Source organism: Mauremys reevesii, unplaced genomic scaffold (assembly GCF_016161935.1).
Source record: "Mauremys reevesii isolate NIE-2019 unplaced genomic scaffold, ASM1616193v1 Contig46, whole genome shotgun sequence".
NCBI classification, from domain to species: Eukaryota; Metazoa; Chordata; order Testudines; family Geoemydidae; genus Mauremys; species Mauremys reevesii.
In genome coordinates, this window is record NW_024100858.1 from 400,519 (window position 1) to 412,436 (window position 11,918).

At 50.5% G+C, this 11,918-nt stretch overlaps 1 protein-coding gene across 1 annotated transcript; it reads left to right on the forward strand.

The window, feature by feature from the left end:
- Positions 1 to 285: 285 nt before the first annotated feature.
- Positions 286 to 11,587, forward strand: LOC120394269. The gene is made up of 6 exons (XM_039518505.1): positions 286 to 432; positions 7,335 to 7,383; positions 7,629 to 7,683; positions 8,465 to 8,566; positions 10,167 to 11,064; positions 11,357 to 11,587. Exons 1-6 carry the CDS (start codon positions 286 to 288, stop codon positions 11,585 to 11,587), a joined length of 1,482 nt encoding a protein of 493 aa, XP_039374439.1.
- Positions 11,588 to 11,918: the final 331 nt, after the last annotated feature.

The window sequence follows — 11,918 nt, forward strand, 5'->3', positions numbered from 1 at the left end:
AGACTCAGGAGCTCAATCTCTTTTGCTTAATGAAGAGAAGGTTACGGGGTGACTCAGTCACAGTCTCTAAGTACCTTCATGGGGTGCTGGGGAGGGACTGCAGGGAGCCAGGGTCTTGCCCACCTCTGATGCCTGCAGTCCTTTTGTGATGTCAGGGCCTGCCTGGTCCTGGCCCTTTATGATGCGTCACTGGACCAAACAGCCTCTCAGGAGAGATCCAGCCGCAGCAGCAGCAGGGAGTGTAGCATCTCCATCCCCAGTGCGGCCCAGACTGTCCTTCCCAGCATGTTTGACGCTGGAGTGGGGATCCTGCAGAGCTGGTTCCGTGCCTGCTGGCACAGCTCCTGGGTGATATACACCTGCGTCCTTCTGGTCCTGTTCATCTGGGTGGCCATGGCGACGCAGCACAGCTTCTCCTGGAGAAGCAGGATGGTAGGAGGACCCTCCCCAACCCCGCCAGCCCCAAGCCGTCCTGCGCTCTCAGCAGAGCTTGCCTGGACACAGCGCCATGGAAGGGAGGGTGGGAGGGCCCGAGGGCCCCTGTTCTGACCAGGCCCTGTTGGGCTGACGGGGCACATCCACAGAGAGAGACAGGGCAACAGACAGAGCTCGTGGCTCCATTCATTGGTTGTTCCTTACTGCTCCGACCACCGGCTAGTGCTCGAAATGCCAGGGCTCTCCCTCGTGGTCCCAGGGTTCCTGGCACCCCTGGCACTAAGCCGGCTCTGGCCAGTTATTTCCCTCCGCTGGGGGAAGCTGAACAAACCCTCCCAGCTCCCGCCCAAAGCCACAAGCTTTCTGGGTCCCTGGCCTCCCAGCCAGCCAGGGAGAGGGCAGGCAAGAGGTGTGGGGAGAAAGGGGGAATCCAGGACAGATCTTTGGGTTTGGTCAGTTGGGGTTCCTCAAACCCCAATGGTATTGAGCCAAAGGTGTGGCATAGCAAAAATGATTGTAAATGGACACTTGCAATGAATTTGTTGTTCTTGCTAATGGTAATTTTTGTATCTAATGTGCTGCTATTACCAAGAACTGTAAAAATGAACAATGTGCCTAATCTTTTGGCAAGCGATTATAAAAGGCTGATGCCTCAACTCCATCTAAACATAGCACTGATGACCGATCCCTTCTGTGGATGTACTCCAGAGACTTGATTTGAACCTCCAGTTCCGCCAGTTCAGCCAGCCCCAGAGAGAGACAGCCATATTGGAAGGGCGCTGAAGATCTCTTCCCCGAGGGCTGATGTTCGCAGGCCTGCTTTGGCTACCTGCAGCAAGCAGATAACTGCCAGGAGAAGGATCCCAGCCTATTCAAAGAACAGAGTGCTTGCTGCTTGGTCAGCTCAGGAGGGCGTGAGGACATAAATGCCAAATAAGCAGCGCATGCTTTCAATGCATAGGATTAGTGGCCCGTGTACCTTTCAGTACTGAAGAAATCTGTATGTTAGATACTGTTGTTTTTCTTTGACTGGTATGTGCTGTATTGCTGTAACGATAAGAGCATGTTTTGATTTATCAGGCGTCTTAGTTAACCCACAGATTGTCGTCTTATCAACAGAAGGATTTTTTTTTGTTTAGTCTGAGCAGCTTTACTACACTGTGGTGTCTTTCCTCCACATCTCAGCAACTCAGGCTACTGGCATCCCCAACTGTCCCAATTTGCATATTGGTGGTGGTCTCCACAGGTGGGAGTTCCGCGGTCAGAACAGACTGAACCTGCTCACTGTCCCTGCAATACAATGGAATTCTTACGGGTACGGGTGTAATCAAAGTTTGGTGGGTTACACTCAGGCCAGGCCCTTGTCTCTGGCTCTTTAACGGAGCCCTGACTCTGCTCTCCCAGGAGCCCCTCTCTGCCTGAACACCGGTTGCTCTCACAGGCCCTGCTCACTAGGTGACATCTACCCTGTCTTTCCATCCAGACTCCATGGAAGACTGGAGAACTGAGCAGGATTATGACATCACAGGTATCAAGGAGGCTGAACAGCTGTAACATAAGAATGGCCACGCTGGGTCAGACCAAAGGTCCATCTAGCCCAGTATCCGGTCTTCCGACAGTGGCCAATGCCAGGTGTTTCAGAAGGAATGACCAGAACAGGGAATCATCAAGTGATCCATCCCCTGTCATCCATTTCCAATTTCTGGTAAACAGAACCTAGAGACCCTCAGAGCATGGTGGGGCATCCCTGCCCATCTTGGCTAATAGCCATTGATGGACCTATCTTTCATGAAATTATCTAGTTCTTTTTTGAATCCTCTTATAGTCTTGGCCTTCCCAACATTCTTTGGCAAGGAGTTGACTGTGCATTGTGTGAAGAAATACTTCCTTTTGTTTCTTTTCGACCTGCTGCCTATTCATTTCATGTGGTGACCCCTAGTTCTTCTGTTCTGAGAAGGAGTAAATAACACTTCCTTATTTACTTGTTCCACACAAATCATGATTTTGTAGACCTCTATTATAGCCCCTGTAGTTGTCTTTTCTAAGATGAAAAGTCCCAGTCTTATTAATCTCTCCTCCTATGCAAGCTGTTCCACACCCCTAATCATTTTTGTTGCCCTTTTCTGAACCTTTTCCAATTCCAAGATATCGTTTTTGAGATGGGGAGACCACATCTGCATGCAGTATTCCTACGCTTTGTTTCCTATGGTTCAGCCAGTTACTGATCCATGAGAGGACCATTCCTCTGATCCCAGTACAGCTTTTTTTGCTTAAGAGCCTTTGCTGAGGGACCTTGTCAAAGGCTTTCTGAAAATCCCAGTATGTCAGTGCACTGCAAGGCCTTCAGTGGCTTTTAAACTTTCCCATGGGGACATTGGAGACATGGTCCAGTTAACTTGTGTTCAGGCCTAACAAGAACTCAGATGCAACCTGCTGTGAGAAATTCGTTTTAACAAGGATGCCCCTGTACCAGCACAGACCACAGGTCAACATGTGTAACTTCAATAACAATGGTATTGGAAGAGCCCAAAATAACCGCTACAGGAATGTATTGACTATGACCCCTTACTTCAAATGCATTGTGGCCTAGTGGATAGAGCACTAGATGGAACTCAGGAGACTTAAGTGCTAGTCCTGGCTCTGCTATTGTTTTCCTGGGTGACCGTAGGCAAGTCACTGCTCTTCTCTGTGCCTCAATTTCCCATCTCGAAAAGGGGGCTAATGCTACAGACCTCCTTTGTAACGTGTTTTGAGATCTACTGATTGAACATGTTAGATAGGAGTTAGGGCTCTTTATTATCTTATGATATAGGGTGCTTTTCTTAAAGCGCCCACTGCTGGAGTCAAGTGATTTATCTGAGAATCTCTGCTCTTTATTTTATTTTATTTTATTTGTTAGCCAATTTTAAGCCCCCGTGGTTGCAAAGAGAAGCTGGAGAACATGAATTGAGTGCACCCTAGCGGCTCAGATACCAGAAGGCAAATGAAGAGGTCCCCAGATGAATGTTTTTTGAAGATCTCATTATTTTGAAGCCAATCTCATGATTTTGGTGGGGCCCAGCTCATGGTGTTGGAATGCTTGGGCTGGTGATACCATGAATGTTTTTCTGCACTGGTAGCACTAGAGAATCACTTCAGGGCTGCTTCTCACTTCAGGCTGGGAGATTCTGCCTCAGTCACAAGGGTTTTAGGAGTTCCCACAAGTAGGGAAAAAATATCCCTTGCCTAAGGGCTTGAGAGTCATAGAGCTCGGAAAAGACCCAGGGTTTTCCTGGGAAACCTGATGCCCTCTCTCCTGCCTTATGCTGAGCTCAGCCCACTTGGGCAGTTGCCCCATCCCATCTCCTGATCTAAGTACAGCATTGACACCTCACAGACTAGAGGGAGATTGCAGGAGGCCAACCCCACTGTGACCTAGAGATGACATCAGCGCCTGCCTGATGTCAGAGCAGCAACCTGCCCTCAGGTGTAGCCTGGGTACTTGTTGCTGCTTTGAGAGTGCCTGTGTTGAGAGTGTCTTAGTGCCTGAGCCCGGGGAAATGAGTTCACTCCTCCTCTATCTGCTCTTTGTTGTCTTTTATGCTGTGCTGAGGCTCGCCAGATCTGAGGTAAGTGAGACTCCTAGAGAGATAGAAAAGCTGGATTGATGCCAGCTGAATGCAGGAACCAAACATAAGTATTTTTCAATCAGCAGGCTCGGATCAAACTGATATGGGAATCAATCAATAAAGAATTAAAGGACGGGAATATATTTAAAGCAGGTTAACAACGTTTTATGGAAAATGGGCCATGTCAAACATAGATGTGACAAACTTAGACTTGTGTAAGGTGTTGTTTTTCATAGATTCCAAGGCAAGATTGGCCCATTGGGATCTTCTAGTCTGACCCTCCTGTCTAACGCAGGCCAAAGAACTTCCACACAATAATGCCTACTGCATACCTTTTATTAAAATGTCCAATCTTGATTTTAAAAATTGCCAGCGATGGAGAATCAATCCACCATGATCTTGGTCAATTGTTCCAATGGTTAATTCCTCTCACTGTTAAAAATGGACGCCTTCTCTCCAGTCTGAATTTGTCTAGTTTCAACTTCCAGCCATTGGACATGTTAGACCTTTCTCTGCTAGATTGAAGAGCCCATTTGTAATTGTTTCTTCCCTGGGTAGGTATTTATAGACTTTTCCTCAAACCACCCTTAACCTCTTTAAGCGACATTGACTGAGCTCCTAAAGTCTATCACTACAAGGCATGTTTTCTAATCCTTTAATCATTCTTATGGCTCTTCTCTGAACCCTCTGCAATTTATCAACATCCTTCTTGAATGTTAGACACCAGAACTGGACACAGGATTCCAGCACTGGTTGCACCAGTGCAAAATACAGAGGTAAAATAACTTCTCTCCTCCAACTTGAGATTCCCCTGTTTATGCATACAATTACCGCAGGACATTTGGATTAAAAATCAGCACTATACAATATCAGTGGAGCACAGGTTAAAGGGATTGAGAACAGGCTAATCGCTAACTGACAGATCTTAAAAAGTAATTGTCAAAGGGCTCCTCGAATGTGGGTTTTTCTAATGGGGCTCTGCAGGGATCAGTACTAGGTCTGAGGCTATTCAACATTTTTTTTCAATGACTTGGAAGTAAATACAAAATTGCTGCTGATAAAAATGTACTGATGACACAAAGATTGGCAGAATGTTAAATAACGATGAGGACAGGGCAGTCATACAGAGAGTTCCGGAGAGTTGGTTTGGCAAATGGGGCCCATTCAAACAAAATGCATTTTCACACAGCCCAACACAGAGTTATACATCTGGGAACAAGGAGGGCCTATTCAGATTTGGATTTCACTATCTTTAGTTTTGTATCATCTGCAAATCTGGCCACTTCACTGTTTCCCCCCTTTTCTAGATCATTTATGCATATGTTGAACAACTCTGGTCCCAGTACAGATCCTTGGGGGACCTTGCTATTTATCTCTCTTCATAAACTCACCATTTATTCCTACCTTTGGTTTCCTATCTTTAAACCAGTTACTGGTCCATGTGAAGACCTTCCCTCTTATCCCATGACAACTTACTTTGCTTAAGAACCTTTGATGAGGGAACTTGTTAAAGGCTTTCTGAAAGTTCAGGTACACTATATCCACTGGATCGCCCTTGTCCACATGCTTCTTCACCCCTGTGACATTACGCCCCATATTCTTCATAGAAATATTGTTCTATGAATATGGCATAACTAAGGTATGTTTTATGCAAGATGGGTTATGTGAGATATCATTGGAAAGGTTCTGATTTACTGAACGGGATTATTCTATCTGTATGGATGTATCATTTCTGTATCTGAAGCAAGGAATATGGGCTCTGTATCAATTACAAAAGTGCTTGCACCAGGGGAATGCCCCCAAACAGTGGGCAATCAGCCTGGATGGGCCATTAGGAAGGACAATAGGACTTGGAAGATACTAATCTTCCTCCTTCCTGAGAAGTTTCCGGGGATGCTGCTTTGACACTGCAGCGTCATGTGATCATGTCACCTCATAGAATCATAGAAGGCCAGGGTTGGAAGGGACCTCAGGAGGTATCTAGTCCAACACCCTGCTCAAAGCAGGACCAATTCCCAACTAAATCATCCCAGCCAGGGCTTTGTCAAGCCTGCCCTTAAAAACCTCTAAGGAAGGAGATTCCACCACCTCCCCAGGTAACCCCTTCCAGTGCTTCACCAACCTTCTAGTGAAAAAGTTTTTTCCTAATATCCAACCTAAACCTCCCCCATTCAACTTGAGACCATTGCTCCTTGTTCTGTCATCTGCCACCACTGAGAACAGTCTAGATCCATCCTCTTTGGAACCCCCTTTCAGGTAGTTGAAAGCGGCTATCAAATACCCCTTCCCCCCCCGCCCCCAATTCTTCTCTTCTGCGGACTAAACAATCTCAGTTCCCTCAGATGGACATCATTTGGGACTGGCGGTATTTTTCCACTAGGAGGGCGTGGGGGGTCAAACTGGGAGACAAAGGATTCCTGTCATAGCCAAATCCTATTTAAGGCTTGGAAGGGAGTTAATCTAGGCTCTTCTCCACCACCTCGCTGCCCCAAAAGGAAGACTGCTGAAAACACCTGGAGAAATAAAGGAACTAAACTGTGGGGGAGGGGGACAGGGGCTGAGCCCAGGCGAGAAAGATCTAGCCTGTGAAAGGAATACCTGGCTAGTTAAGCTGCAAGCAGTGCGGTTTACCTTCAAGAAACTTTGCAGCTCCCAGGCAAGTGGGCTGAACTCATGCCAAACTGTTGTTGTTGTTGTTTGGTGTAAAAGAGCTGCCGTTTAAGGATGATATTGGGGTTATATCAGCACTTGTTTGGGTGCATTTGCATAACCCATTCATGGCTTCACCACTCAGGAGTAACATGGCCATCCCAAATGCATGCAGATAAAACCCCGATAGCATGCATTCCCTAAATATGTATCTAGGAAACACTGTTGTCCAGAGGTCGGATATCTCCCCCAAGGTCTGAATTCCGTGCATGGTATCTGGGGTTAGTTGCATACCCTGCAATCCTAAAACCTGCCGAGTTTTGTCATCTCTGCAGGAGAGAGAACTTTGCAGGCTCTCTCCTTCAATGCTTATAAACTCTGCAGGCTCCGGGTACCAGCAATCCCTGTTTCTCCAACCCCTGGATTGTTCCAGTGACCCCTGTTACGGGTTGTGCTGTGTGCCCTACATTGTCTGCATCACAGGAAAGCACAATGCCTACCCAGGAGGCCTCATAGTGCAATACTCTTCCATAAAGAAAAACTTCCCCCTGGCCCCACATGGCAATCCCCTCTGGCTCATTGTTCTCTCAGGTTTATTGAGGAGTTCTCTTCTAACCCTGCTGCTTTCTCTGTGTGTGGCAGGCTCTTCGGAGGAAGAGGACACACCGAAAGAAAAAGCAGAAACCGAAAGGTAAGCAGCCCCTGACCCCACAGCTGCGGTGGCAGACTCAGGCCCCATGCAAAGCAGAGAAATAGGGTCCGTTCCCCCACCTGCCTCCCCTCTTCCTGCGAAGGCACAGTCGTGCCCAGAGTCGTGCAGAGGCACTGGCTGGGGCTCCGTTCACAGGCTGCCCCTGAAATCTGGGGCTCTAGGGTGCTAGGAAGCAGAGGGTGCCCAAGCAGCTCAATGTCTCCTTTACGTCTCACTTCTGGCAGCTTTTGGGTGCTGTGAGGAAGAGCTGGAGGAGGCTGGTGCATCCCTAGAGACATGGTAAGCAATGCCCCCCTCCATAAATCTGCAGTGGGTCAGTCCTCTCCTTTAGCGTCATGCAATTCATCCCCACCCGAGTAATCCCTCCCCTGCCCCGACCTATGTACCACGCAAGGAACTCTTCTCCTTTAGACTCCTGCAATTCATTCCCACCCAGCAGAAGTTGCCATCTCTAATCCACCCCCACGCATCATACAGTTCATTTAACCTGGGGCAGTGGTGGGGTGGGGTAGATTGTGTCGACTGGACTGGACCATCCTCCCCTCCCAAGAGGGGGAGAAAATGTTTTCCTAGAGCAGCCCCGTGCACCCCGGGGAGGTGAGGTGGACAGATCAGGAGGAAGGCTGGCCTTTCTGGTACAGTGAGAAGGGTGAAAGGGATCCAGCAGCACTTGTGTAACGGCCCCTTCTCCAGTCCCCCAGCAGGATTTGAACCCTGGACCTTCAGCTCTGCAGCATAAAACACCCCTTAGAGCTGAAGAGGTAGCTGTATTAGTTGGCAGCTATAGTAGGCTGTTATCCTATATGTTGATTAGCTTCCGTGGGCGGGACATGACACACACGCTGCCAGCAGGATACACTCTCACCTCCTCAGCACTAGACAGGGCTCACCTAACAATCCAGCTAACCCCAAACCAGAACATCCAAGGCCCGGGTATTGCAGGGGAGGAGGCTGCCTCAGTGGAGAATGGGACAGGGAGCCTTTCGGTGCCTCCCCTCTGGGTAAAAGAGGGCCTGAGGGCAGGGCCTGCACTCAGCTCTCTGCTCTCTCTGTTCCACAGCTGCCCTGTGCACCCGGAGAAGCTCCGCTTGGCTCAGCGCCTCAGGCTGGTTGAGAGGAATCTACAGTACGTGGCCAGACACCGGGATGAAGTTCTGATACCGTAAGGCAACTGACCAGGGGGCACCAGACTGGGGTCTGGGTGGGAGGGGAGAGTGAATGTAGAGAGGAGGAGCAGGGAAAACCAGACACTCCAGGATCCTAAAATAACAGGAAAAAGCCCGTAAGAGGCTTTAGCTTCCAAGGTGAGATACCAGTGAAAGTGAGGTGAGGGATGATCAGAAATTAAATGCAGAGACTACAAGTTGGGGTTGTGAGTAGGATCAAATCCTTCTGTAGGGCAATATCTGCCAGCAGGCGACTGTCTAGAACCTGCCCGTGCTGTGTTTGAAGGAAAAAGCAATCCAGTGACACCCTGCGAGGGGGTGTCCACCCCACACAGCACTGGAAGGGGCTCAGGTGGCCAGGCAGGCCCATGAACTCCACAGGGTGCACCTGCAGGAAGAGCCGGGGAGCAGGGAATTGATTCCAAGCAGGCTCAGCTGGCAGGAACAGACGGGGCCTATAAAGCCAGGAAGCTGGCAAGAGACAGGGGCTGCGGCTGGGAAAGGGCAGCCCCTCCCTGGGAAGAGGGGGGAGTGTTTGGAGCTGGTGCACCCAGAGCAAGGAGGGGAACCAGGAGTAGTAGGAAGCAGTCCAGGCTGGGAAAGGAAAGCCCAGAACTGCTGGGTTGAGGGTCCCTGGCCTGGAGCCCAGTGTGAAGCGTGGGCCCAGGTTTCCCTACCAGCCCCCGAGGGCATGGCATGGACCGGCGGGGCAGTGAACAGGAAAACTGTCTGGGTCACTGTGGGAGTGACAGTGACCACATGCGACAATTGGAAGGGGCATTGACACCGAGAGCTAATCCCATCCCCAGAGTAGGCACCAGACAGGCAGTGAGTGGGACACCACGTGATACACCCTAAACACGAGTCATCAGCCAGGACTTTCAGGACCATAGCACAGACCTCCACCACCGGAGAAACTCCATTAACTGGGAGCAATAGTAAGTTGTTAGCCTCTAGGGTATCAGCCATTAGAACAGGACAGTTTTCCAGTGGGTTAGAATGTAAGAACATAAGAACAGCCAGACTGGGTCAGACAAAGGTTCATCTAGGCCAGTATCCTGTCTTCCAAAACTGGCCAATGCCAGTGCAGCAGAGGGAATGGCCAGAACAGGGAATCATCAAATGATCCGTCCCCTGTCGCCCATTCCCAGCTTCAGACAAACAGAGACTAGGGACACCATCCCTGCCCACCTTAGCTAATAGCCATTGATGAATTTATCTAATTCCTTTTATAGTTTATAGTCTTGGCCTTCACAACATCCTCTGGCGAGGTTACACCCACATGCTCACGTCTTCCTCCCCAAACCAATTGTTGTTAGCTAATCTTTCTATTCAAATAGCAGTAGATCCCTGATCATGCTCAAGGCCCCATCGTGCTAGGTGCTGCACATGTGCGTGTGACGAAGGGGTTATCGTTCTAGATAAAATGAGTGCCAGTTCCCCCTCTCAGTCCTTCGTTACCCAGCTGATGTCCTTGTGTCGGGGTGTGGTGTGCAATGCATGCCTAGGCACTGCCCCATTGCACTACTGTGCCCAAGCCCTGCCTTTGCTCAGCAGAGCCATGTCCCATCTGTCCCTGTCTGCTCTCTCCCACAGGCCGAGTGTGTCGACATCTGCCACGAGCCAGTTCTCCTACTCCTCTAGGGAATCCACCACCTCTCCCCTCTGGAGTCCCAGCTCCTTTTCCCTGAGAGAAGCCGCCATGATTCAATCAGAGCCCCTCTGCCACACGGGGGAGATCATGCCTGTCGGGGGCTGGGAAGGATCCGCTCATCCCATCCAAGCCCAGCCTCTCCCCAGGCCTCCTGCCCACAGCAGACGAGACCGGCGAGAGCAGACCATGGGTCTGGACCAGACGTCAATCCGTGGCTTAGACTTCAACATCCGCCAGAAGCATCTGCAGAGTCAACTGGGGGCTCCTACCCCATACACAGAGTCGCTGGCCAAGATGATCCCTAACGTCCCTGCTCTGCGCCCACCGGACAGAGACCCCAGGGTGAAGTTCAACATGAGCAGGGTCCCTTTCCTAAGCTGTGAAGTCCTGGAGGAACTGGACTGTCACGTGCACACAAAGAGACTCCAGCATGAGCAGGGCTTACCCCTCAGCCCCCAGAAACCCCACACAGCTCTTCTGCCTCCAGCTCCACAAACCCCCATCCCGGGGGAGCCATTGCTGGGTGAGCGGGACACCAAGCAGCAATTGATATTAGACACAGATCGGCCCAAATGTGGATTTCCAGCAAAGGTCCCGGAGCCCCTCAGATCCAACACCAGCCCTCAGCGTGCACAGGCGATCCAGGAGCCATGTGTCTGCCCCTCTGGACCCCTGCCTCAAAAGGCCCACAGGATCATGGCATCCCCTGATGCCATCCTGGCCAGGCTTGTGCCCACGGTGGTGGTCAAGCTGCAGGAACACATTGCTCAGAAATGCTCAGAGATCCAAATGGAGGCGTTCCCAAAGATGGTGAGAGAGTCGCACAGAGATGCTCCCCTCGTGAGAGATGGCAATAGCAGAGAAGACGCTCACAGCCACACTCCACCTCTATAGGAGCGAGTTGAGAAAGCCCCTTACCAGTGTGAGCGGCACCAAAGGGACTGAAGAGAAGCTGGAGCTGCACATGGAGAGGAAGTTTCTCTTGGGAGAAGGCTCTTGTCTGGGGCCAGGGGCACAGGCAGGTGAGGGCAGGGCAGATCATCCCAGGCCCCAAAGCCACCAGGTTGCCCCAGAGGCCCCAGGCTCTGAGCAGCTAACAAGATCCACCCTTGACTCTCTCATTGCTGGGCAGGCTGCACGACCTGCAGCTGAAGCACCTGATGGAAATGTTGAGCAGCTCCGCCCCTTGGCGGCCCAGGTCTCAGTCTGCCAGCAGTGCCGTAAGACATATCCAGGAAAGATGAAGGGTAAGAAAACTCAGGAGGAGACATCTGCTGAGCTGCATGGACTTCGAGACGACATGGATCCACATGGGCTCGATGGAACTGTGGTCGCAGCTCTTCAGGGATCAGCTGCCAATTAGTGTCTGCAAGATGTGCAGTAAGCTTCGATGGAAGAGACCAGCTGGCTCTGCAGGTGCTGACTTGCCGGAAGATCCCATGGAATCCCACAGCGATGGACTCCAGGAGACTCCTCAGCATCATCCAATCACAAAAAGATGCCAGTGGTGTGGCTCCTTCCAGCAGACAGGAGAAAGACGCAGGATGGAATGGGGAAAACGGCTCCCAGAAAGCAACCAAAGATGGTGTCCATTGCTACAAGTACAACAGGGCTTTTGCAAGCTGGGGAGAAAACAACTGGGAGTCCTGACGGTTCTCCCCCAAAGTCACCAAAGGCCTCTAGAGCTAGGACAT

Excerpts from the sequence above, each read along its gene's own strand:
- LOC120394269 (XM_039518505.1), top strand. The coding sequence starts at position 286 with ATGTTTGACGCTGGAGTGGGGATCCTGCAGAGCTGGTTCCGTGCCTGC. Across the intron at positions 7,684-8,464 it reads GGTGCATCCCTAGAGACATG|CTGCCCTGTGCACCCGGAGA; the intron begins GTAAGCAATGCC and ends TCTGTTCCACAG. Across the intron at positions 11,065-11,356 it reads CGCACAGAGATGCTCCCCTC|GCTGCACGACCTGCAGCTGA; the intron begins GTGAGAGATGGC and ends ATTGCTGGGCAG.